General features: G+C 41.5%; 1 protein-coding gene across 4 annotated transcripts in view; it reads right to left on the minus strand.

Moving 5' to 3' along the window:
• Positions 1 to 23,106, minus strand: part of LOC122699853 (zinc finger protein 474) — a 62,785-nt gene that overhangs the window by 14,281 nt on the left and 25,398 nt on the right. For 2 of the 4 annotated variants that reach the window (XM_043912269.1, XM_043912270.1), the window contains one exon: positions 11,553 to 12,795. The exons of 1 other annotated variant lie outside the window; for it this stretch is intronic. In XM_043912269.1, the coding sequence (XP_043768204.1) occupies positions 11,553 to 12,584 (1,032 nt within the window). In that variant the 5' untranslated portion in view covers positions 12,585 to 12,795. Of the gene's footprint in view, positions 1 to 4,384; positions 4,479 to 11,552; positions 12,796 to 23,106 lie in introns of those variants that run through there. One more of the 4 variants, XM_043912272.1, reaches the window with a different exon arrangement.

The following is a 23,106-nucleotide window of genomic DNA, read 5'->3' on the forward strand; positions in this document are numbered from 1 at the left end:
TGTTCTGTGACTGTGCACCTTTTGAATGGGTGTCGTTCCATTCACAGCGTTCCTCTTTCTGCTTGACAAAATGAACATAAAGAATTTGGGCCATAGCTTCTGTTTTAGATTTTCCACACTCCTTATCCCTTCTATTAGGCCAAATAATTGAAATGTTTGTGGTGAGTGCACAAGGCATATCATAGCATGCCATGAGGTCAGATGGGGAAATAAGTGGGAAAGTTTTTCTTCCTTATACTTGAGGAAAAAAGAGCAAAACCTCTTAGAAATTCTAGTGTAAGACATGGAGAACAGAAGTATGGCTACCAAGAGGGGAGGAGGGGTTGGAAGGGATTGGGAGATTTGCGATTGGCATATATGCACTACTATGTATAAAATAGACAACTGAGAACGGATTGTACGGCACAGGGACCTCTGCTCAGTGCTCTGTGGTGAACTAAAGGGGAAGAAAATCCAAGGAAGTGGGGATGTGTGTACGCATATAGCTGATTCACTTTGCTGTACAGTGGAAATTAACACAATATTGTAAAGCTTGCTTGAGGGCTCAGTCGTTCAGTAGGGTCTGACTCTCTGTGGCCCCATGCACTGTAGTCCGCCAAGCTCCTCTGTCCATGGGATTCTCCACTCAAGAATACTGACTGTTGCCGTGCCCTCCTCCAGGGGATTGTTCCATCCCAGGGATAGAATCTGCAACTCTTGTGTCTCCTGCACTGGCAGGTGGATTCTTTACCACTAGTGCCACTGGGAAAGCAACCATACTCCAATATAAAATAGAAAGGAATCCTTGTGTATGTCCCAATATCAAAAATGACCAAGAAGCAGCTAACAATTACGAGGCACTTTCTAAGTGCCAGTCCCTGTAGTAAGCACTTAACGATGATTTATCTTAATACTTCTCACTATAATGCTCTGGATAAAATGCAGTATTCCCACTTTACAGACCAGGAGACTGAGGTACTGAGCTGTTAGTAAATGGTAAGGTTGCTTTTCACCCAGCCATTAGGTCTTCAGGCGGCCTGCACTGCCACTGTGAAGGAAACAGGGAGGTATTGACATGTGGTTGTTCGTCAGACATGATCCCAGGTTCTTCGCAGGTATTCTCATGTTTAACCTCTTGCTGCGAGGAACTGAGGTAAGGAGAAATCATTTGTTCAGAGATGTGTGATTTCACTGTGTATCTGTCATCTGATTCCAGATCTGTTTGATTTCTGCAGCTTCTAGAAACATGAGGGGGAAGGTCATCCACGGTCAGCTGAATATCATGCAGAGTCAGCCATTGCATGGGATTTGAGAGAAATCCACAAAATTCCTACTTCTGCTCTCTGGATTACCTCAAAAACTCATTCCTTTGGATTAAACTGTTCCCCCCCTCCCCCCACCCAGCCAGATCCTCTTTCAAAATGCAAATAGTCCTATGAGAATTTTCTATGAAGAATTTTATCAGATTTTCCCAACCCCCTTCCAACAATATCAAAGGACAGGGGTTGTGAAGGGTAGAAGAGGATGCTGAAGGTGATGAAAGAGAAAGGAGATCCAGGTGATCCAAAGCCGTTCCCAAAGTCAGAACTTTGCCTGCGGCCATTTAAAACAATTTCAAGCAAACTGACTGAGCTTGAAAGTGTATAATCAAGTTTCCATTCCCCCCAGGCATGTCCTACATATGCAGAAAAAGTATCAATAGCATTTTACTATATAGGAGTAACTGTGTAGTTCAGTCTCAAACCTCAACAATTGCAGTTTGATTGTCTAAAAACCACTGGTATTTCACATTTACTTCTAGTGTTTTCAAACAATTTTACCCAAATGTCACATCTGGAAGGATCGTTGTTTGAAATTAAATTGTTTTTGGAAATCACTGGATGCCACGTAAAGGAATTTTCCAATCCAGCCTGTCTATTGGCCAACTATTAAAGAGTCTGCTACATGTGATCTGGGGATTTGTTTTGCTCCTTTTGACAATAAGAAAGACTTGGCCATTCATTTGGAAACGCTGTTAACATTAGAGGATTTTCATGTACCTGATTTTCAAAAACAAACTATTGGTATTTTGAATATATGCTTGGCATTTTAGTTATTTACTTGCTCGTCCTGAGATAACAAAGGCTGAAAAATAGAAGTCAAAGAATGAAATCCAAATGAGAGCTTCTGTTTATGAAAGGAATACAGTTTCTTAGCTAAAGTTTTTTCCTTTTCTTTTTTCTTTTCACATTTGAGATAAAAGTGGTTTTTTTTTTTTTTTTTCCTGATCCCTTGGAAAGATATTGGTTGAAAAGTGAGGTGTTTTTGGTGTGGATTCAACCTCTTGGCAAAGTCTGGTAAGAACAACTTTCCCTGAAGAAAATGGGTGTAGCCCTGCTGTTTGATTCCTGGGCTCTTCAGTTTGGCTCCAAGCCTGACCTTCATATTCAGACGGCTTCCGGGTCATGGGTAAAACGAAGCAATGGGGGAAGACAGAAGAAACCTAATAATTGTGGCAGGCACTCAGTTTTTCCAGCTTCTAAAGTTTGAGAGAAAAAATAAAGGACAGCAGGGGCACTATCTGACCTGGAACATGGGAGCAGTTATTTCCGAAGCCTGCTTTGTCTACAGCTTGTATGCTAGAGGGCCCCCAGCTCTGGGAAAGGCCCAGGAAAGAAGTTTTCCAATGAAAAGAAGAAAGATATCATCTTGGATGTAAGACAGAAAGGATTCTATCCTTAAGAAACAGTTTTGTTATTTGTTGTCTTCTCCTTTCTTATCAGTTTTTGGTTCCAATCTCTCCCTTTCCTCTCTCTATCTTCCCTCGATCTCTGATTTCCTGAAGCTTTAGTTTGGGACAAGTGATCTCTTTATGTTTTTACCTTCTCTGCTTAAACAAAGGTAGATGTGAAAGTTGCTTAGGGACTTTTAATGACAGGATCATGGCATCAGAGTTGATGCGTGGAGTAGGATTATTGGAAATTCGTTGAGTTCCTCCATTTATTAGACCCTTCTTCAATTTTGCAGGTCCTCTTTCTCCCTATAGGGCTTCCCTGGTAGCTTAGTGGTAAAGAATCTGCCTGCCAATGCAAGAGACGCAGGTTTGATACCTAGGTTGGGAAGATGCCCTGGAGAAGGAGACGGTGACCCACTACTCTTGCCTGGGAAATCCCACGAACAAGGGAGCGTGGTGGGCTACAGTCCATGAGGTCACAAAAGAGTTGGACATGACTTAGTGACCAAACAATAAAGCTTCTCTGCCTATAATAGCCTCAGAAAGATAAATATGTGAAAGAGACAATGGATGTAAGAAGGAGATGAGTTACATAATATAAAGGGAAAGTAAAAGAATTAGCCCTGTGTCAAATTCTCTCAATGATTTTGTTCTTCATAAAGTTGTACTTGTCCTCACATCTAGCAGTGAAAGCCTGTTCATAGGACAACTACCTCCATTTCAACGGAACTTTTACAAGGTTGAGTCACACTGCCTTTGGTGGAGTGCTAAGAATTTGGGGAGAGATTTTAATTGTTGACCTTGGAATATGGATTTCTAAGAACTATGTATATCCGTTCAGTCATTACATAAAGGTTTCCTAAGCATCTATCACTGGAAAATGTGGATGTGTGTGTGTTTGGGACTGGAAGAAGGGAGATGAGGGTAACATGGAGAGGAGGCTTAGGAAGACACATGAAATCGTTTAAGCCAGATAAATTCCTTGAGAGTACAGCATATTGTAGTTCTGTTCATTTTAGGCTTGAAATAATATTTGAATTTGTAATATGTGATCCTCTCCTTTCACAGAGGTTACAATCAGTATTTTTCTTTTCAGAGAAGCAGAAAGGCACATACTGGAGCACCTCTTGTTACATACATGACCATCTATTGTTGCTTTCATCTTTGGGCTCTGAGAGAGGTAGCTATATCTATTATGGCCTCTCTCTCTATGGCTATGTGATATATAATTATAATTTGAGGCTTACTTTTAGAAATGAATATGTTTGACAGAAACCAACACAATTCTGTAAAGCAATTATCCTTCAATTAAAAAATAAATATAATAAAAATTAAATTAAATTTAAAAAATGAATATGTTAGAGTATAATTTGTATCAGTTCAGTTCAGTTGCTCAGTCGTGTCCGACTCTTTGCGACCCTGTGAATCGCAGCACACCAGGCCTCCCTGTCCATCACCAACTCCCGGAGTTTACTCAAACTCATGCCCATCGAGTCGGTGAATTTATATAGGTGAGTATTAGTTTCAAATTTCTATGTTAGGAAGCTATATATCAATTTCACTGATGATGCTGTTGCTCTAAAATGTGTAACTCTCACCCTCAACACACAATTCACACACGCTGTATACACACATAGAGTCCTTTGATTTGGCTTCTAGAGCCATCAGTGCAGAAGAGAATGGTCTTGTTACCTTAAGGTTGCGCTTAGTTCACCTGAGAGCCGTGGGATCCTAGAATGCTGCCCTGATTTTCAGGCATGGTTGGCACCAAGAAAAGATGAAGAAATGGCATGTGGGGCCGGCTCTTAGTGTCCCAGCTGGCAGCATCATCAAGGGGTGGTTTGTGAGGTCGAGCCTAGTTTTCATGACATCAGCACTGCTGAGTCTGAGTAGGTGAACTAGGGCCACTGAAGATGACTATATGAATAGGAACCACCAGAAGGACCACACTGAACTTTTTCTACCACTTCTGAAGTGTTCCAAGTCATTCTTGTGTTTAGGAACCAGAGGTAAATGGTTCTAGGAGCCTTAGTCTTGATTTCAGAAACTCAGTTTAACCGAAGTCATGAACAGACAAAGGACTAAGAAGACCCTTAAGATTCACTTTTCTCTCTCTCTTTACACATCTCTCCTCCTCATCTGATAGTCCTGATAAGCCCACCTGGCATTTCACTGAGAAAATACAAGCTAACCGACTGTAGCTCCTTTATCTTCCCACCAACAGCCTACAAACTTGCCTTCACTTGCATTCAACCTCCTCCTGAAATAGAGAAACATCCCCTGGCACTAAACCCCTCCACTTCACAGGTTGGAACCCCAGCCCTGGTTCCCATTTCTCCTTCAGGTTTTACATTTGCTCTTATCCCCTCTCCTGCTTTTTTTAACCTTCCTCTCTTTATTGGCTCCTAATCCAAAAGAATCAAATATAGTCTACAAGCTCACATCTTTTAAGGGAGCCTCTCAACTGAAAATCTCTATTTCTAGCCTACCTATTATTTCTCTCCTGATCTCTAAGCCAAATTTCTCTCATAACACATCCAATATCCCCATACACTCTGCAGCCCGCATCATGACTCTGAATGTGTTCTCTCCAAGTTTGTCAAACTAAGTCCACATGGCCAAATCAAATAGACTTTCTGGCATTCACCTTGCTCCATCCTTCATCCTACCTCTGTGCATTGCATACTTTCCCCACACCCTTATTCTCCACATTTCCTCCTGTCACAGTTCTCAGGGCACCATACTCTCAAGTCATTCATCCAGCATTTCCAGTCAGTCATTCTCCAGCTCCTTCTCCTCTAACCCCTAAATACTGTAATGCTTCAGGGTCAGTCCTGGGTTGATTTTTTGAGCCCTACACTCATTCTGATGACTTTAAATATATATTAACAATGCACAAATGTATATCCCAGCCCCCTTCCTCTTTTGAGATTCAAACTTATATATTCAGCTTGACTTATCTAGTTAGATGTCTCACAAGCATTTTTTTTTTTTTGCCAGTCTCATAGGAATTTTAGTTTCTATTTGGGAAGAAAATAATAAAGTCTTATAGTTACAAATGACTATAACAAAAAATGATTTTCAATGAATGATAGAGATATAGTATAAATAGATCTCCATCTGCTTGCACTGTCTTAAGATATTATCTTGGCTGAAATAGTCCTCTATCAATGTCTGTTAGTTGTGTTTAATAACTTAAGACATATACATTCATCGCAAATAAAACTGTCCTCCTACCCCTCACTGGTTACACATGCGTTCTGTGCTTACCCAATTCCACCCACTGTAGAACTTTCACCATTCTTTCAGACCTATTTAAAATGTCTCACAAGTGTTGTGAATTCAGTTACGTCCAGAATGGAACAACTGGTCTTCATCCACAACAGCCTATCTGTTTCTCAAGTTTTTCCCATCTTAGAAAGTGATACAACTGTACAGTTGCTCAATTTAGAAATCTGGGAGTCATCCTCAACCCTCTCCCTTACTCCTCCACATCCCAACTATTATCAGGTTCTGCCCACTATCCCTTATTTCTATCTCTGATACCAACACCCTAGGCTAGGCTTTCATCCACTTTCACCTGGATTCCTGCAGCAGCTGAGTAACGGGCGTCCCTGTGTCCACTGGGCACCTCTGCTGTTTCCACAGCTTTATGGTGTGTGCCTGCCCCTCCCTTAATTTGACTCTAACTACTTGTGGACTTCTTAGTTCCATTTTAAGATCTTTCTTACCTCAAGGCCTTCACACGGAATGTCTCCTGGCCAGAATGTCTCCTCCTCCTGCCTTTCCCTTCCCCTGACATCCTCTTGGCGAATGTTTTCACACCTTCCATGTCTCAGCTGAAATGTCACTTCCTCCCAGAGGTTTTCTCCAACCAAGAACCTGAATGTCTACCTCCCACCATTAGACTGTCACATTACAACTTGAAATTTTATATTTATTTTTATTTATTTCATATCATTTCTTCCACAAGGCTAAAAACTCCATGAGATCAAGAACTGTGTCTTTTTAATGATTCTACATTTAGTACTTAGTCCAAAGTAAGTAAGTGAAGTCGCTCAGTTGTGTCCAGTTCTTTGCGACCCCATGGGCTATAGCCTACCAGGCTCCTCCGTCCAGGCAAGAGTACTGGAGTGGGTTGCCATTTCCTTCTCCAGGGGATCTTCCTGACCAAGGGATCGAACCCAGGTCTCCCACATTGCAGGCAGATGCTTTACCATCTGAGCCACCATGGAAGCTCAAGAAAGCCTAACAAGAATGATCTGTTGAATGAACAAACTTTTGTCCTCTTAACCCTGCTTAACCAACACTCATAAGCCTGGCAGCATAGCCCTACCCTTTTTGTATGACACGTAAGCTTCTCTCTTTGGTGACATAAAAGGTATGGGTCTTTGGAGTTAGACACATCTGGCTCTGACACCCACGACTGAACCCATTGTGTGACTCTAGGTTAGCTGCTAAACCTCAAGTAGGGAGATAATAGCTGTCTTATAGTAACATTATGAAGATTAAAATGAGAATATCAATATAAAGTACCGACCATAAATGCATTCAGTACAAGTTATCCCCCTTTATTGCATGCCTCCTAATAAGCTCCAAATACTTTTTACCTGGGTTGGGAAGTTGGCACCCACTCCAGTACTCTTGCCTGGAAAATTCCATGGACAGAGGAACCTGGTGGGCTACAGTCCATGGGGTTGCAAAGAGTCGGACACTACTGAGTGACTAAGCACACAGCACAAGCACTTTTTACCTCACACACACACACACACACACACACACACCTTAACAGTGTTGCACGACGTGAGGTGCAACCCCATCCACTCTGCCCCTCTGAGTCTTTCCGAGTCTCTGATTGTGACTTTCTAACTAAGAGGTTTGCCTTTGGAGAATGAGATACTTAGCGATGGAACAGCACTGATGATATTAAACCAAATACATAACTGTAGTCCTAAATAAATGGAATTTGTATTATAAGGGCATGTTCTCAAATATATTTGGAAGTAACACAGAGAGAAAGGCAATAAATAATATTTTTGAGGGTGGAAGGTATTACTCTGAAAGAAAACAGCAGATGGCAGCACCAGACTCTGGAGACGTGTCTGACGGGACTGCAGCTCAGACCTCTAGGACGCTAAGGGTAGCTTAAAACTGCATCCAGAGAGACAAATCTTCCTTAAAAAAAGAAAAAGACTTCCCTGAAGAAAAATAATGCCTATTTTATAACATAGTATCGGATTTTTAGAAACAGTGTTTCACATGTTATCATCAAAATACTAAGAAAATAACCCCAAGCATTATGTAACTAATAAAAGGTAGTTAAACAAAGCCTTCATTCTGGGTTGTAGTAATATTTAATTAACTGCCAATCTGTGTTGCAGTTAGCCAGGAAGGCCTTAAGTCAAAGACTGAAATACTATCAGCTTATAGAAAAGGGCAAACTTTTCCCCAAATATTAAAGGCAAATATTAAAACATGTCCACTCATATTAAAATAAGGGTCAATAGTGACCTTCATTCTTGCACTTCCAGCATCACTGAGGGCACTGCTTGCTAAAACAGAAATCAAAGGATCACGTTAAACTTTAAACTGATAATCTCTAGTTTCCCACATTATGCATCAAATTTCATCTGCAAGTAACATGACTTTTAAAATCTTGCTAAATTGAACATTGCTTGCTCAGGCTTTGCTTCTCCTAGAGGGAAAAGGGGGAGTGCGATGCTGCTCTGACATCACGTGATAGAGCAAACCCTTTTAAATAAAAATCCACTTTGTGGACGTCATTCCTCTTTCATACTGCTTGGTGTCTTTCACAACGTCACTGCAATCAGAGAGAGTGAATTCAGTCTTAGATTTTGGATGACAAGCAACGGGACAAGTTCAAACCCATCCCGTGGTGAGTGGCAAAGCAGGGCTGGCGCAGAATGCCCATTGATGACGGGTTGGGGGGATTGTCTTAGGGATCTCGGCGGTGTTTGTTTGCTTAGATTTGACCGAAGGGTAACAGGAGCATTTGTCATCAGAGAACCGAGCCAGTCGATGCAGGAGGAACACTCTGAGCGGAGGGTAACTCACACTGCCAGCGAAACAGTCATTGTTGCCCAACTGCAGTGAACTGTTTCCAAAGTTCTGTGGTCATAATTCTGAAAATGTTTTTCTCACCTGAGTTCACTGTGATATTGAGCCCCCTGAAAACACTGGGACAAGATCGCTGATTCTAACATGAAGTCAGATCAAGGATTCTAGAGGGAAATTGTTCTAACTGGCACGAGGAGAAAGGAAGCAAACGTCTGAAATGAAAAAACTACGCGTGTGTCTCACAGTCAGCCAAAAGTCGGCCGCCACAGGCAGATGAAATTCTGAAATCCAATAACGCACAGGGCGTTTTCTTTATGGAAATGAACGATTCACTGCACTATCTAAATCTTACATAATACAAAGAAAAGAAAAACAGCAATAGAGTCCGATCGCAACCACAAGAGAAAACTACGTTCCCTGGGAGAGGCTTTCTGCCGAAAGCGCAATGCAGTGGCAAATGTCTTTTCAAGGGAAGGAATAAAGTCTGTTGGTTCAAGAGGTCTTATTCCTCTTGGAAGCCTGGGAGTTTTCTCCATTTTAATGAACCCTAGCTTGCTCCAGATCTGGCAGCTGAAGGGACCCTAGGTTGGATGACCTTACTATGCCCTCCACTAAAGCCTGTGTGGTCCCCAAACAGGCCAACGCACATCTGACGGTGGTGGGTGCCAGTTTCTCACTGACATGTGCCTTTTCAGGTCAGGAGCAGAGTTGGCTATGCTCTGACATAGCTGTCGTGTCCTCTTGATGCCCTTGTTTTGACGGACTCCCTCTGATCTAAACATGAAAGTCACTGACAGCCATCACTGGCCTCCCGTTCTGACAGTCTCCTCTCCAGATGACTCAGTGAGTCAGGAGGTATCCTCCTGTGAAGCTGGGGGCCCAGGCCAGCCTATTTTAGCAGTTGTGACTGAGTGAGAACATGCTCTGCTCAGCCTGCTGGCTCCATTCTTGGGAGCACAAAGTCTGTGTTACAACAACCAGCATGAGCATTCTGACCACACTCTTCCCTAGCTCAAGTTCTGTAATGAGAACATCTAAAGATAATGCATACAATCAGGAAACAGTGCTGAATGTCCGAACACTAACCAGAGTTCCTGATTTGTGGCTCTAAGACATGGATTCTTTTGCTCGCTGAATCCAGACCCCACACATTTTGGAAGAAAAGCAACAGCCAAAAGATGAGAAAAACAGTTCATGTTTATGAGACCAGCCTGAAGCCCATGCCACACTTATGAGTTTGGGTTTTCATTCGGCAAAGAAACTAGCTGTTCTTTTTTCAAGTTCATCGGAAAATATGCCCATTAGTCTGACTCTTCGGCTTTAGAATCATTGTTTTGGAATCTTCTGAGCCAGTAAGTGAAAGATCATTTCATTTTAAACATGGAAGTTTGGAAAACGTGCCTGACATTTGCCCAAGTAATGCGATAAAAAAATAAAAAAGTAATGAACAACAATTGGACTAAAAACAAAGGATGCCTTCCCACCCCCCAATCAGTCTGGTTTAACTGTTTACATTAGCTTGGGTTACCCTAGTTTCCTGAAAATAGTTCACTTAAAGAACCCCTCCAGGTGGGGTGTTTCAAGCAGCAAGTCATAGAGAGAAGACCTTGACTGCCTCCTATTTCTCATGATTTGATGTTCTGTAAAGTGTGACACGTGGCTAGACAACCACTTCCCTGGCTTCATGGCAGAAGGAAGCCCATGGACCACACCTTATCTTGCAGGTAGCCACCCTCATTAGCAACCTTCCCCAATCCTGATTGATGATGAAATTTCAGGTCAAGACCCAGTGACACTTCACTATATAGGCTGGGGACCCCTAGGGTCATGCTTATTTACAACTGCCCAAATCAGGGGTCACAGCCTGATATCTGACCCAAACATAGGGTACAGAGCAGCAGCAGGAACTGAGCATTTCCCAGATCCATGAACACACCTAGTTGACTCTTGGTCTGCGTGGGGGTTAATTCCACATATACTATAGCCGTGTAAGCATGAAAAGAAAACATGCTGCACTTTCAGTTCAGTTCAATTCAGTCGCTCAGTCGTGTCCGACTCCTTGCGACCCCAGGAATTGCAGCACGGCAGGCCTCCCTGTCCATCACCAACTCCCAGAGTCTACTCAAACCCATGTCCATCGAGTCGGTGATACCACCCAACCATCTCATCCTCTGTCGTCCCCGTCTCCTCCTGCCCCCGATCCCTCCCAGCATTAGGGTCTTTTCCAGTGCTGCACTTTAGAGCATGTTTATTTCTACAAGTGCTTCAGTGCTTAATTACTGCTAAAGTCATTTGGGGTTTTTGACACAGATTCTATTTTAGTACGATAAACTCAGCATAACCCAGTGTTGCCAAAAGTGAATTCCTAAGGTAGATTACTAAAATAAACCAGTAATAAATATTGGCTGTTGGAATGGGAATTATATCTCTGTAATGTAGACACAGCATTACTGACTCATTTTCAAATAACAATCTCTCCCAAGGATTATTGGTATGAGAGATTCAGAGAAGAAAGAAGCCCATCTCTTTTTTAGGCAGCAGAATGAAAGAAGACCAGGGACCCACCGGGCAAGGATATTTTTATATCTGCTATGCCAGTGGAGATATAGCCCCGGTGTCCAACAGGGGGTCAACTTAGGTTTCACTGAGGCAGAAATGGGCACTGAAGGAAAACCATCCTAGGGGATGAGGCAGCTGATTCTGGGGGCATTGTTCTCTCATTCCCCTGGAGGTAGAATGTATCCCCAGGCCTACCCGATGCGCATTATGTGGCACAAATTACCTTATCAGTCACAGGACATGCTGCCATATTCCTCTGAGGCTTGGAATTAGTGGACTCTTTCAGGCCACCTCTAGTCCCTAATGTCAAATCCTCAAATTTTGGTCCACTAGGTTGAGCTTTACAACTTCTCTGGTGTACTGGAAGGCGGTCGGGGGCAAAGGTCCGACTACAATTTGGGCAGGACACGAGCTGACTTTGACGTGGCCCTGCGTGGTTGGGCTGTCCAGTGGGAAGGGGCTGAGGCTTCTGTGGGAGTGGCTGGCGGAACTCCCTGGGGAGTTGGTCATTTTCTATTTTCCACTTTTCCAGGCATTGGGGCTCATGGATAGGAAGGGACAGGGTACCAAATTCCCTCCCACAGATGTAGCAGATGACAGTCCTCGGTCGGGTTGTGATGCCACTGGAAGCTTTCTTGAGACCAGCAAGATCATCAGATCTGTCCGGGCTTGGTGCCCTAGGCCCCTCAACATTCTGCTTGCAGCTTCTCTGATGAACAAGAAGCCGGTCTGGCAAGAATGTGCGGCCGCAGGACTCACAGGGCAGCAGCTGAGCCTGGGAACTCTGGAAGGCTGCCTCATTTGCTGCCTGAAGATTGTAGGACCCACTTCCACTGAGAGGCGGTGGTTTGGAAGGTTCTGGCCTCCTCAGGTGCTTGGGCAACTTGCTGTTTTCAACACGCCACTTCTCCAGGCACTGGGGTTCGTGAATGCCAAGGGATTGGGACCCAAATTCTCGGCCACAGATATAGCACACCCGGAACCCAGGCCTGCGGGATGGGATCACGGGGGGCCTGGGCTGGCTTTCAGACATAATCCTCCTACTGGACTGCTTTGAGAGAATTACAGTTCCAGGTCTGTTTTTCCGAGGGTTCGTCTTTATTTTTCCACCACGATTGTCATGCTCTATTTCTGGCAAGAAGCTAGAATGGGACTCACCAAATAGAACAGCTTGGTTTATAAGAAAGGTGGGCTCTTTGGAATGGTGGAAAGACTGTTGCAATGTGGAAACCCTTTTCTCCTCTTTTCTTTCCATTAACAAAGAAGGCTTTCTCTAGGGCTTGCTCTGATTTCAGGCCAGACGCATTTTGGGCTTCTGCTTAGAGTGAAGGTTAGTCAGGTTGGCTGTCCTGGGGCTCCACATCGTAGCCAGTACCTTAGACCCAAAGACTGTGACTCAGCTTCATTGCAGGGCAGCAGTCTGGAATGCTGGAAAGTCCCCACGAAACCTCAGACGCCTCCAAGATCTGCAGGGGAAATATAAATCAAGAAGTTATGGCACACACACACATTCACACACACACACATTCACGTGCACACACGCACACACACATATTTTAAGTTGATAAAGAACAGTCATTTTTTTTGACTGAGCATCCTCTTTGGCTATCATAATAACTACACATAGGATGTGTTCAGTAACTGTTGGAATAAATATGAAAAACATTTCTGTTATGAATTGCACTGTTACCATATCAAACAAAAGCAGTGTTCGTTTGATACTGCAAAGAAAGATGGACAATTATTGCACATCTTGACACATATGGTATGAACCAAGAGGCATGGTGGTGAGATCATGCAGGAGAGAACTGAGGCTTCTGAAAACTAGATTAATGAAACTGCGGATCAAGTACAAAAGACCTCCTTCCATTACCTTAGGGATTCTTTTTAGTGCCATGGATCCCTTTGTCAGTTCTTTGAAGCCTATGGACCTCTTCCCAGAATAATAATTTTAAAAGCAAAATATAAAATTCTTACTAGTACAAGTGAAACTAATTTTATTGAAATAATTTATCAAATATTTTTAGTTGTGATCTCTCTTTTACTTGAGCTGTAGTCACAGGCCAGACTTCTTGAGTGTCCATGAGCCTAAGATTAAGAACCAGCAGAAGAAGTAATTAAAGCTTGAACAGGAAGATTATCAGGAAGCCTGCAGAATGAGTTCAGCTTCTTCTAACCTACCAGGTATCCACTCTTCTTTATTATGGGACTGGAGTATTAATAAATTATGGCTGTAATTGTCAAGACAAGAATGCAACCTTGGGCTCTATTCTTCCTGGTGGTCCGTCTGGACACCTTCCCTGGGATGAAGATGCTCAGACTTCAGCTGATGTTCTTTTGACAGCTGTTGTGTTCACATTCTTGTTTTACACAGATATATCTTCTTATAGACATCCATCTACCCATCTGTCAAACTATCTTTTTTTAAATAAAAACATGGCCAACAATCTTCCTAAACTAGAAGAAAGGGCTGATAAGATCTCATTACAGTCAGAAGCCAAAGGAGTTTTTACCTTGGGGAAAGGCATGAGTCAGTTTTATCCCAGTCTACAACCTAGCTCAAGAAAGATTATCTTCAAAAGTCTTAGGACCTTCTTCATTTCCTGAAGGATGACCTCACTCTGGATTAGGGGTTCTTTAGCATTGGCTCCCATTCACAGAGGGAGCAGCACCTGATCTGAGGCTAAACCCTACAGTCCTCGGCAGACACTTGAGTTCAAGCACCCCAAGGACAGCTGTGCTGGTTATATCAGAACTCTGTTCAGGCATTGTGGTTGATAAGGGACAAAAAGCTGTGAGACCTGCACTCAGTTCCTGCATTTTGGTGCCAAGAAAAGTGTGAATCTTTGCAATTAAGGCTATCAAATCAGGTCTGGCATAGAAACGGAAGGTATTCGTCATTTTGACAGAATAAGACAGTGATATTAACACATGTGACAAAAGAATGTGCTGGCCCCAAACAGAATGACCAACACAGAAAATGAAGCTTGAAGAAGCAAAATTTATCACTTGATCATCACCATCCAAAAGAGAAAGTGGCTCTAGAGAACACAAAGAATCCAGTAAAATTATTTCATTAGATTTTAAACAGCACGTGGGTAAAATAATCCCCCAAACCACTCTGCTTTGTTGGTTCTGATTTATTAACCAAGGATTTCCTGTTTTAGTTTCCCATTTTCCCTGATACCAAGAAGTTGCAGATAGCAAAAGTATTTAAGTAGGAAAAATCACTGCAATCAAATAAACTAAACTTGTGAAACCTCCCTAAACTTGCTTACAATCTTCCCTCTTCACCATGCTGCTTCCCGCAGATGAGAATTCTGAGAAAGCCCCATGACTTGCTCCAATAATTCATCCATCTCTTTTATGTTAAAGATAACTAATATTTATTGAATGCTAACTATTCATCAGACATTGTACTAATTTTTACATACATAATTTTAGTTAATTCTCAGATGATTATCAGACAGGTATTATTATTTTAATTTTTACACATGAATAAACTATGACTCAGAAAAGACAAGTAACTTGCCCAAGACAGTCAGTTTCTAAATGACAGAACTGGGAATCAATTCCAGCTCTCTTTGGCTCCAGTCCTCGACTCTTTCCATTATTCATTCTGCCTAAAATTCCACTGACAGAGCTTCTTAAGTTTTTATCCCTATTTTAATGTACAATTCATATGCCCCATGGGTTTATGAAGGTAACTAAGCTCTCACCCGCTTTTATGCTCCCTTTTAGAAGAAGGAAGGGGTGAGAGGGAGGAGGGGAATAGGGCACAGAAGAAGAGAAATCTTTGAGATGGAAAAAGCAGGTGAGAAATCAGGGTTACTGAAGACAGTGTTTCTCCTTAAAGCAACAGGGATCATTTTATTTTGCTGTGAATGGTTTTCTAGATGAAGTTATTCTCTGTATGATGTGCAAAACATACCCTTTCCTGATCTCACCAGTATCCTTAAGAAAAATCTGTACTACTAGCCACAGATGGTGAGTGAGGAGATTAGGGGTGCAATAGTGGGTGCAGAGTGAAAGTGAAGGCTGCCCAAAGGCGCCAGATTGGCATTCAGTCTGCAGCCCTGTCCTTACTTTGATTAGGGATGGATCTTCATGCATGCAGGCATTCATGCATTTTCTCTGCAGCAAAAAATGACAAAGAATCATAAAATGCCCATTGAATCTATCTTTTCTTTTTTAATCATCCTCATTCCTCCTTCAACACCCTTCTGAAAATTGTCTTATTGTGATTAAAGGTATCAATGTATGGAAAATGAGGTAGCTAGGACCAAGTGAAATTTGGGGAGACTGAGGTGTTTACTAGAAAAATTTATGATATTTCTGCCAACGATTCTGCTAAGGCAATGCAACAAGGTCATGGTCATTTGCTCTTTCCTATAAGTTCCAAAAGTGAAAGTGCTAGAAAATACTAACTACATATACTTAAATCACCTAAGAATTTGGCTTGTCACCCAGACACGTTGTAAAGCAATGTTGCTAGTTTATAAAGAGAACCACTTTGCAAAGCCAGCCAGTTTCACCCCAAGCATCCATGGAGAAATGTTCGCTCCAATTGGCCTGAATTATTCATTTTGACCATATTTGCACATAGGCCATTTAAAGAATGTCTTGGAAGGCATCATGTTTTATCAATATGATGCCATTTTTCCATGCCCTTTGGACTTCATGGGAAGGGAGAGACATACTCACGAGGATGAATATAATAACCATGAAAATCTAAAAGCTATCTTAGCATTAGGGGGCATTTCTCTAAAAGAGAGGGGAAAGAACACAAGTAGAAGTGTTCTACTTGTTCTTCTAAAAAATAATTTAGTTCTTTGAAACAAAACAAATGTGTGATATATGACCCCTTCTCCGCTAGTATAGAATCCAAACCCCTTAAACGGACAAATGAATAAAAATGAATAAATAAGAAAGGTAGACTTGGGTTTTATGCTGCCTCTGAGAAAAATTATAAAATAGAGAAAGTTTGTCTTCAATGTCCTCCATCGACCCCATTCAGTAGCCTCCCCTGCTCAGTACCCTCATATACACTCTAGTCCTCTTACTAATGAAATCTTGCTTTCAAAAAAGAGCTGATACACTCAGGCTTACAATTGATGAGGTAATATCCCTCCCAGAGTCTGGCAGAGACAGCTAGTTTCCTATTAATAGTTATGCTGCCCAAACTCCCTCAAGTTAACAGAGCCCCACTTTCTAGCTGGCACATGATTTCCTAGCCAAAAGTCTACAGGCTTCTTTGTAGCTAGTGGAAGTATTGTGTGGCACTTGTAAAAACTCTTCTTGAAAAGTAGGGGACCAACCTACTCCTCTTCTCTTCCTTCATGATGATGACTGATGGCTGGAGTTCTAGCAGCCATCCTGGGGCAGATTATATTCATGTAACACTTAACATGACAGAGTAGACATATGGATGAATTTGGGTCCTTGAAAATGCTACAGCCATCTTAGAAGCTCTGGAGTGACTTCCTTGGGCTTTATTTATGTAAGAGAAATAAAATTTTTTTTTTTTTGTATTTCAGTCACTTTTTAAAAGAGTCTTCAACTCATATGAAAACCTAATACTAATTGAGTTATAGTTTAATAGTTATCATGGAGCTAGGCACAAAATGAATTCTAACAGTGATATTTCAAATTTCAAGATTTTTTTTTTTTTTTATGAGAAAAAAAGTTGCAAGTGTTTATAGGGCAAAAGTGACTTAAGTATATACTTTCCCCTAAAAATCAGAAATGAAAAAGCTTAGAATTGTAAATACTGAGCCAATGGTTTCTTAAGAAACTGATTCACAATATTTCCTTTTTCAGAATTGTGTTTTTAGAAAAAAATTTAATGACATTTACTTCAGGAGAATAGAACCTCATGTTTCGCATGAGTTTTTGAAAGATTGAGAAGGCATCAGTGTTGTGCCGGTTGTCTCTGCATTGTCTCTGTATTCCATACCCTCTCTTCTATATCCAGCTTCGTGATGCTGGCGCTGGGACACTGCACGCCCCATTTCTGCTTAGCCAGCCAGCTCTGCATTACGATTTACTAATAGTACTGGAGGGAAAAGGTGAGGTTAGAGAAGAGAGAAGACCTGCATCTTTTTAAAGGGTTTCCTGTCTGCTTTTGGTTCCTGTATCACCCCAGCAATACTTCTTTATCCCAGAAAAAAGCAGTTCTTTCCTGAAGCAGCACCTGAAACCAGTTTACAGTTTTTCCAATATTTGCAAATCAAACTGAATTTCCCCTCCCCCACCAGGCAGCACCATCAGCCACACTGTTCTTCCTCTTTGGAAATAAGATTTTTGGCTCCCTAAGGCTCTTCTAAATTTCTAAGTCCTAATAATTCAAACCTCTTCCCTCTGTCCTTCAGCGCTAGGAATGGTAGGTAGCTGCTGCTTCCCTTCTATAGCAGTGCCTTTTTTTTTTTTTTTAAACTCTGCTAGTTACCTGGGTAACAACTTCATTCCTGGTCAACAACTCTTTATATTAAATTCTCTCTGTTTAAATAACTAGTATGGTTTCTATCTCCTGACTGATACAACTACTTTTAGAATATAAGTAATAAAAATCTGTGATATTCAAGCTGCATATTAGCTTACTATTGCAATAAATATAAACTAATTATTTCATAGTGTCTCAGAAACCATGATGCTTAATATTCAACTCTCAACTCATTCAGACCACTGAAAATATACCTTTATAATGTTTACACAACCACTAGCTTTCAAAAGCTAGAAAATGTTGTTCCTCCATTTGTGATCAACTGAATAAAATCAAAAGGGGAAATCTGCCATTTTAAGCATATTTGTGTTTTTCTTAAGTTTATATTATACTTTTCCTCCACTGACTACCTCGCCATGAAGCTCCCCCCTGCCACAGAGGGAGTTATAGAGTATATCAATCACATTCATAGATCAAGGATGGCTGAGAAGTGTTGAGGGGAGATCAACAACCAGTCAGTCTGGCTGGTTCCCTACACTCCCTTCTGGATGAAGCACCCGAGCCAGTGGCATTTGCAGTTCCCAGTAGTTTTGATGTGTGCGGACAGAAGAGCAACTGGGAACTGGAGGTGGTATGGTTTGGGAAAGACAGAAGCAGTGTCTGAAAGGTAAAAAATGGAAACACTTTCAGAAAAGCCATTTAGCCTGAGGCAGGATTTTGATGTAATCTGGCTGTCCATATTGATATCCCCAGGCTGATTTTGAGTAATTAATGAAAAATTTCCCCTTCCTTGTCTCTCCTTTAGTATGAAGAACTTTAAACCAAGATATAAGTTCTTTCACTTTTATTTCATCTAATTGTCAGGTGTAGACATAGTAGTCTATGGTGTTAGGAAAGCTATGAAAACTAAAAATGGGAGAAATGCATTCTTTATGCCTCTAAGTAGAAACTTCTGCAAAGACATTTTGTGTTAAGGTTCATAATACCACCCCATGAAAGCTATTGTTAGACCAAGCCTGCAATTTTCACTCTATATTGAGTATTCAAATCACAGAGTACTCAAGAGTCATAAATGCCACACAGGTATGACCATGTAATTGCAATATTGACATTTGGAGTGGTGGAGAACTGGTTATGGAAACCACCAGGACAGTTGCATTAGAGGCCTATAATGTACAGAAATTCAAAGGCTAGACAAAGAAAGTGGGAGAGTCAGGCCACTGAATAACAAACAAATCTACAGAACATTTTTTTCTGACACCTAGGATAGTTCTATCCCAATAAAATAACTATTCCAATAGTTTTTTTTTTTTTTCAAGACTTTAAAGAAATAGTTCATAGGCCAGATATGGCTCACAGATATGCTCTTTTTGGCCTGCATAGAGTTAAAAATGTTTGAGCTAGTTGCCATTATTTTAAAATTTACAAACATCACACAAAATTGTGACTTGGAGTTTCTTTTGAAAAAGTAGAAGATGTGGCCTAGAGGCCATCTTCCAGTGTGGCAACATTGCTGGGATACAGAGTAAGGTTGAGCCCGTAGATCGGACAGCCAAGCTTTACTCTTGAAAAGTTGCTCATCAGCCCCTTGTTCAATTCACAATTCATGCTTGATTCTCAGACTCATTTGAGTTTGTAACCTTTTGTGATTCTCACTTTAAAATGTCCCTTTCCTCCATTTTCCTTCTCAATTGAACATTTGAAAATCACTTTAAGGAGCACTTGCTCTCAGAAAACTGAGAACCCAGTTGAAGTCTTTTCTAATGGAGATAATTACTAAAAACATGACATATTAATTGGTAAAAATTCCGAAGGGAAACTTCCTAGTAAAACTTGACTCAGGATGAAACACTTGGTTCAGGGAGGTAGGGAAATATCCAAGGCAAAAAAGAAAGAATCAGTGACCTGAGAAGAATTTTCATACATTATTAAAGGGTCATAGGAAATGATGAACCTAGTTTCAGAAAGAAAAAAAAAAATCAAGAAGCCTGTGTTTAGATCAACCACAGGGGAGATGATAAAAAGGGGAAAAAAAGAAAGAAGGGAAAAAGAAAAACACAAACAGGCAAGAAATGTGTATGTGGAGACCATCTGAATTTCTTGGAAACATTCCCATAATTGTTTAGTTATTCATTGATATAATAAGAGCTACTCTTCTACTTTAGACAGCAGTCCCTGATTTACCATTAAATGATTCCCCAGATGAAGAATGCTGGATATCTTAAGTTATTAGATACAGAAAGAATCAGTCAATAAGAAGAACCATAAGTAAGCTACTAATAATAAAGACTATTGTTGCCTTTCCAAGATTTGGGCTGGAAATACTTCCTAAGAGACTTATACTTCCTTGTAGGGATTTTAGAATTTGATGACTTTTTTCTTTCTGCCAAGTTGACCACAGCATCAAGTACCATCTACGTTAGTTTAAACTGAAAATGTGTAAGAACAGCACAGTAATTCCTTTTCAATAAAGAATGACATATTCAATATCCATTAAGTGTTTAAATTTGATGTATTGATAAAAACGGGTGTGGGGGGGGGAGAACTACAGATACCCTTGTTTTAGTATTAAATTTTAAAGAGAATTACAAATAGGTTCACTGTTTACTAGTTCCCATCATGTGATATGCTTGCACACAGTTCCCACTGTCTTCACACTCCTGATTTACTGTCTCAGAGGGCTAACTCAGTGCAGTATCTTTGGCAAAGACTTCCAAGCCACAGGGTATTAGTGTCAGAAGTACAGTCACTAGACTAGTGCCTCCAGGTTGAAACAAACACAATGACGAATGCAGTTGCCCTTGATGGGATGTCCCTGGCCGAGACAGATTGGCATAAGACAGATGGGCCTCACGGTATCCTAGAGGAAACTTTTTTAACCACATCACCCTCTTACCCTCCAAAAGCCTCAAAGTTGTGCCTTAGCTCTACCCACCTCCAGGAGGTCAGTGCCTCCCAAAGCCTGGCTGATGCTTAAATTGATCATCATTACTGTTCATTACAGACATCAACACCCTTTGTTAATAATGCTCTCTCCACCCAAAGCTGTTTCTGAGGAAAGTCACCGGGAAGGAAGTCAAAAACAGGGCAGAACCCATAAGGCAGGCTGAGTTTCTGCTATGTGTGAATGAATGTGCTTCTATTTTCTGATACGTGTAGCATGTCTTCTCTGGAGGTGACTCTGGAGACTGGGTCATTTAAGTACATCCACCAGCTGAAGACTGTTTCTGAATAGGGGCTTTTTGTTACTCTGCTCCCTGCATCGCTCATCCTCCTATGTATAAAGAAGTCATTAAAAAGCTATTGTTATTCATTTGACATCTCTGAGTTTTGTGAACAAGAAACTCTTTTCACAGGCCAGATGGTTTGAGCTTGTTGATGGTTAGAATCCTCCACTCCAACCTCTTATTGCCCAGGAAATCTTACCAAGCCTATCCCTGGCTGGAGAAAACCACTAAAAAGAGACTGCTGGTGTCTACGAGAAATGTGTTCCTTCTCCGTGTCCCCAGAGCCCAGGCCAAACATAAAATGTGGTTGACAGCTCTTTACTTGCAAACGTTCTTAGCTTGTAGTTTAAATATTTTGTGGTTTCAAGTTTACTGAGAGCCTCCTTCCACCCCACGCCCAATAACTATCAAATAGCAAGGAAGTCAGTGACAGTATCAACTGCTTTGTTCTCTTTTCCTTTAGTAAACAAAAAGAAGACCTGTATGTATTTTAAATTACACCTAGGGTGGAAAAATTGGAATATTTGACTAAAATAATTCAATTTAAAATCAACTCTTTGAATGCTATTTTCTCCTCTTTCTTTTGTTTCTACTGGGCTTTTTCTCCTCCCATCACCTGTGCTCTCTTTCTCTTTGTTTCACTATTTCCATTGTTGGTCTGTCTCCACTTTAAGTCTAGGAAAACATCCCAACGGCATTAAGGGTAAGGTGCCATCTGCAAGGGAGTGAAGGATGTGGCATCCTGTGGTTGACCCCACTGCTAATTTGCTCTGGAGGGCCAAGGCAACACAGACTGGCTCAACACTAGTAAGGCATGTCTTACATTTCAACTCCATTATATTCAGGAGAAAACAGGATGAGAAGTGATAGGCCCCGCCTAATCACATGAGTTCCCAAAAGTGGAGAATCTATCCATCTGGTGACAGAGATGGGACAATGGAAGGAAAAAGGGACGCAAGGAGCCATTGCTGATGCAAAAGTGGAGGACTGGGGCTGTGTGCAAGCAATGTGAGTGGTTCTAGAAACTGGGAAGGGCAAAGAAACAAGCCAGGGTTTCAGAAGGGATACCGTCTGCTGACACCTTGATTTTACCCCAGGGTACCCATGTTGGGCTTCTGACTTATAAAATGATAAGACAATGAATTGGGTTTCTTTTAAGCTGCTTATTTTATGGTATTTGCTATAGCAGTAATAGAAGACTAAAACACCCCAAGAGAAAGATGTCAGCACTGTGAATGCAGCCTTCTGAAAACTGTTGCTCAACTAAGTTTTGGCCACCCTATGACCCAGAATCTTAATAGTCGGCTCAGGGTCACACCCAGTTCTAGTCTCCACTGGAAACACCACCACAATGACCCCTTTCCAGGGGCATTGCTGAGAAGCCCCAGTCAGCTCTCTATAATGAGAATTATAGTACAATTCATTCTAGAGTAACAAAACATAAATATTCACATAACGTTATAGAGTGGGATCAAGGATCTCTGTCTAGCTCTTATGAGAACCCACAACCAGTGTGACTGAAGAAATAATCCTTCAGATTTTGCATTCTCTTCAGTATGGTCTGTCTTTTCTGACCAAAAGTCAAGCTTCCCTGTCCTCTTTGACTGTATTCTTTGTTTTGATATCTGCACATTTGCAACTGGTAGGTCAGTTCAGTTCAGTTGCTCAGTCGTATCCGACTCTTTGCGACCCCATGAACCGCAGCATACCAGGCCTCCCTGTCTATCACCAACTCTCGGAGTCCACCCAAACCCAAGTCCATTGAGTCAGTGATGCCATTCAACCATCTCATCCTCTGTCGTCCCCTTCTCCTCCTGCCCTCAATCTTTCCCAGCATCAAGGTCTTTTCAAATGAGTCAGCTCTTCGCATCAGGTGGCCAAAGTATTGGACTTTGAGCTTCAACATCAGTCCTTCCAATGAACACCCAGGACTGATCTCCTTTAGGATGGATTGGTTGGATCTCCTTGCAGTCCAAGGGACTCTCAAGAGTCTTCTCCAACACCACAGTTCAAAAGCATCAATTTTTTGGTGCTCAGCTTTCTTTATAGTCCAACTCTCACATCCATACATGACTACCGGAAAAACCATAGCCTTGACTAGACGGACC

Source organism: Cervus elaphus, chromosome 9 (assembly GCF_910594005.1).
Source record: "Cervus elaphus chromosome 9, mCerEla1.1, whole genome shotgun sequence".
In the NCBI taxonomy this organism is placed as follows: Eukaryota; Metazoa; Chordata; class Mammalia; order Artiodactyla; family Cervidae; genus Cervus; species Cervus elaphus.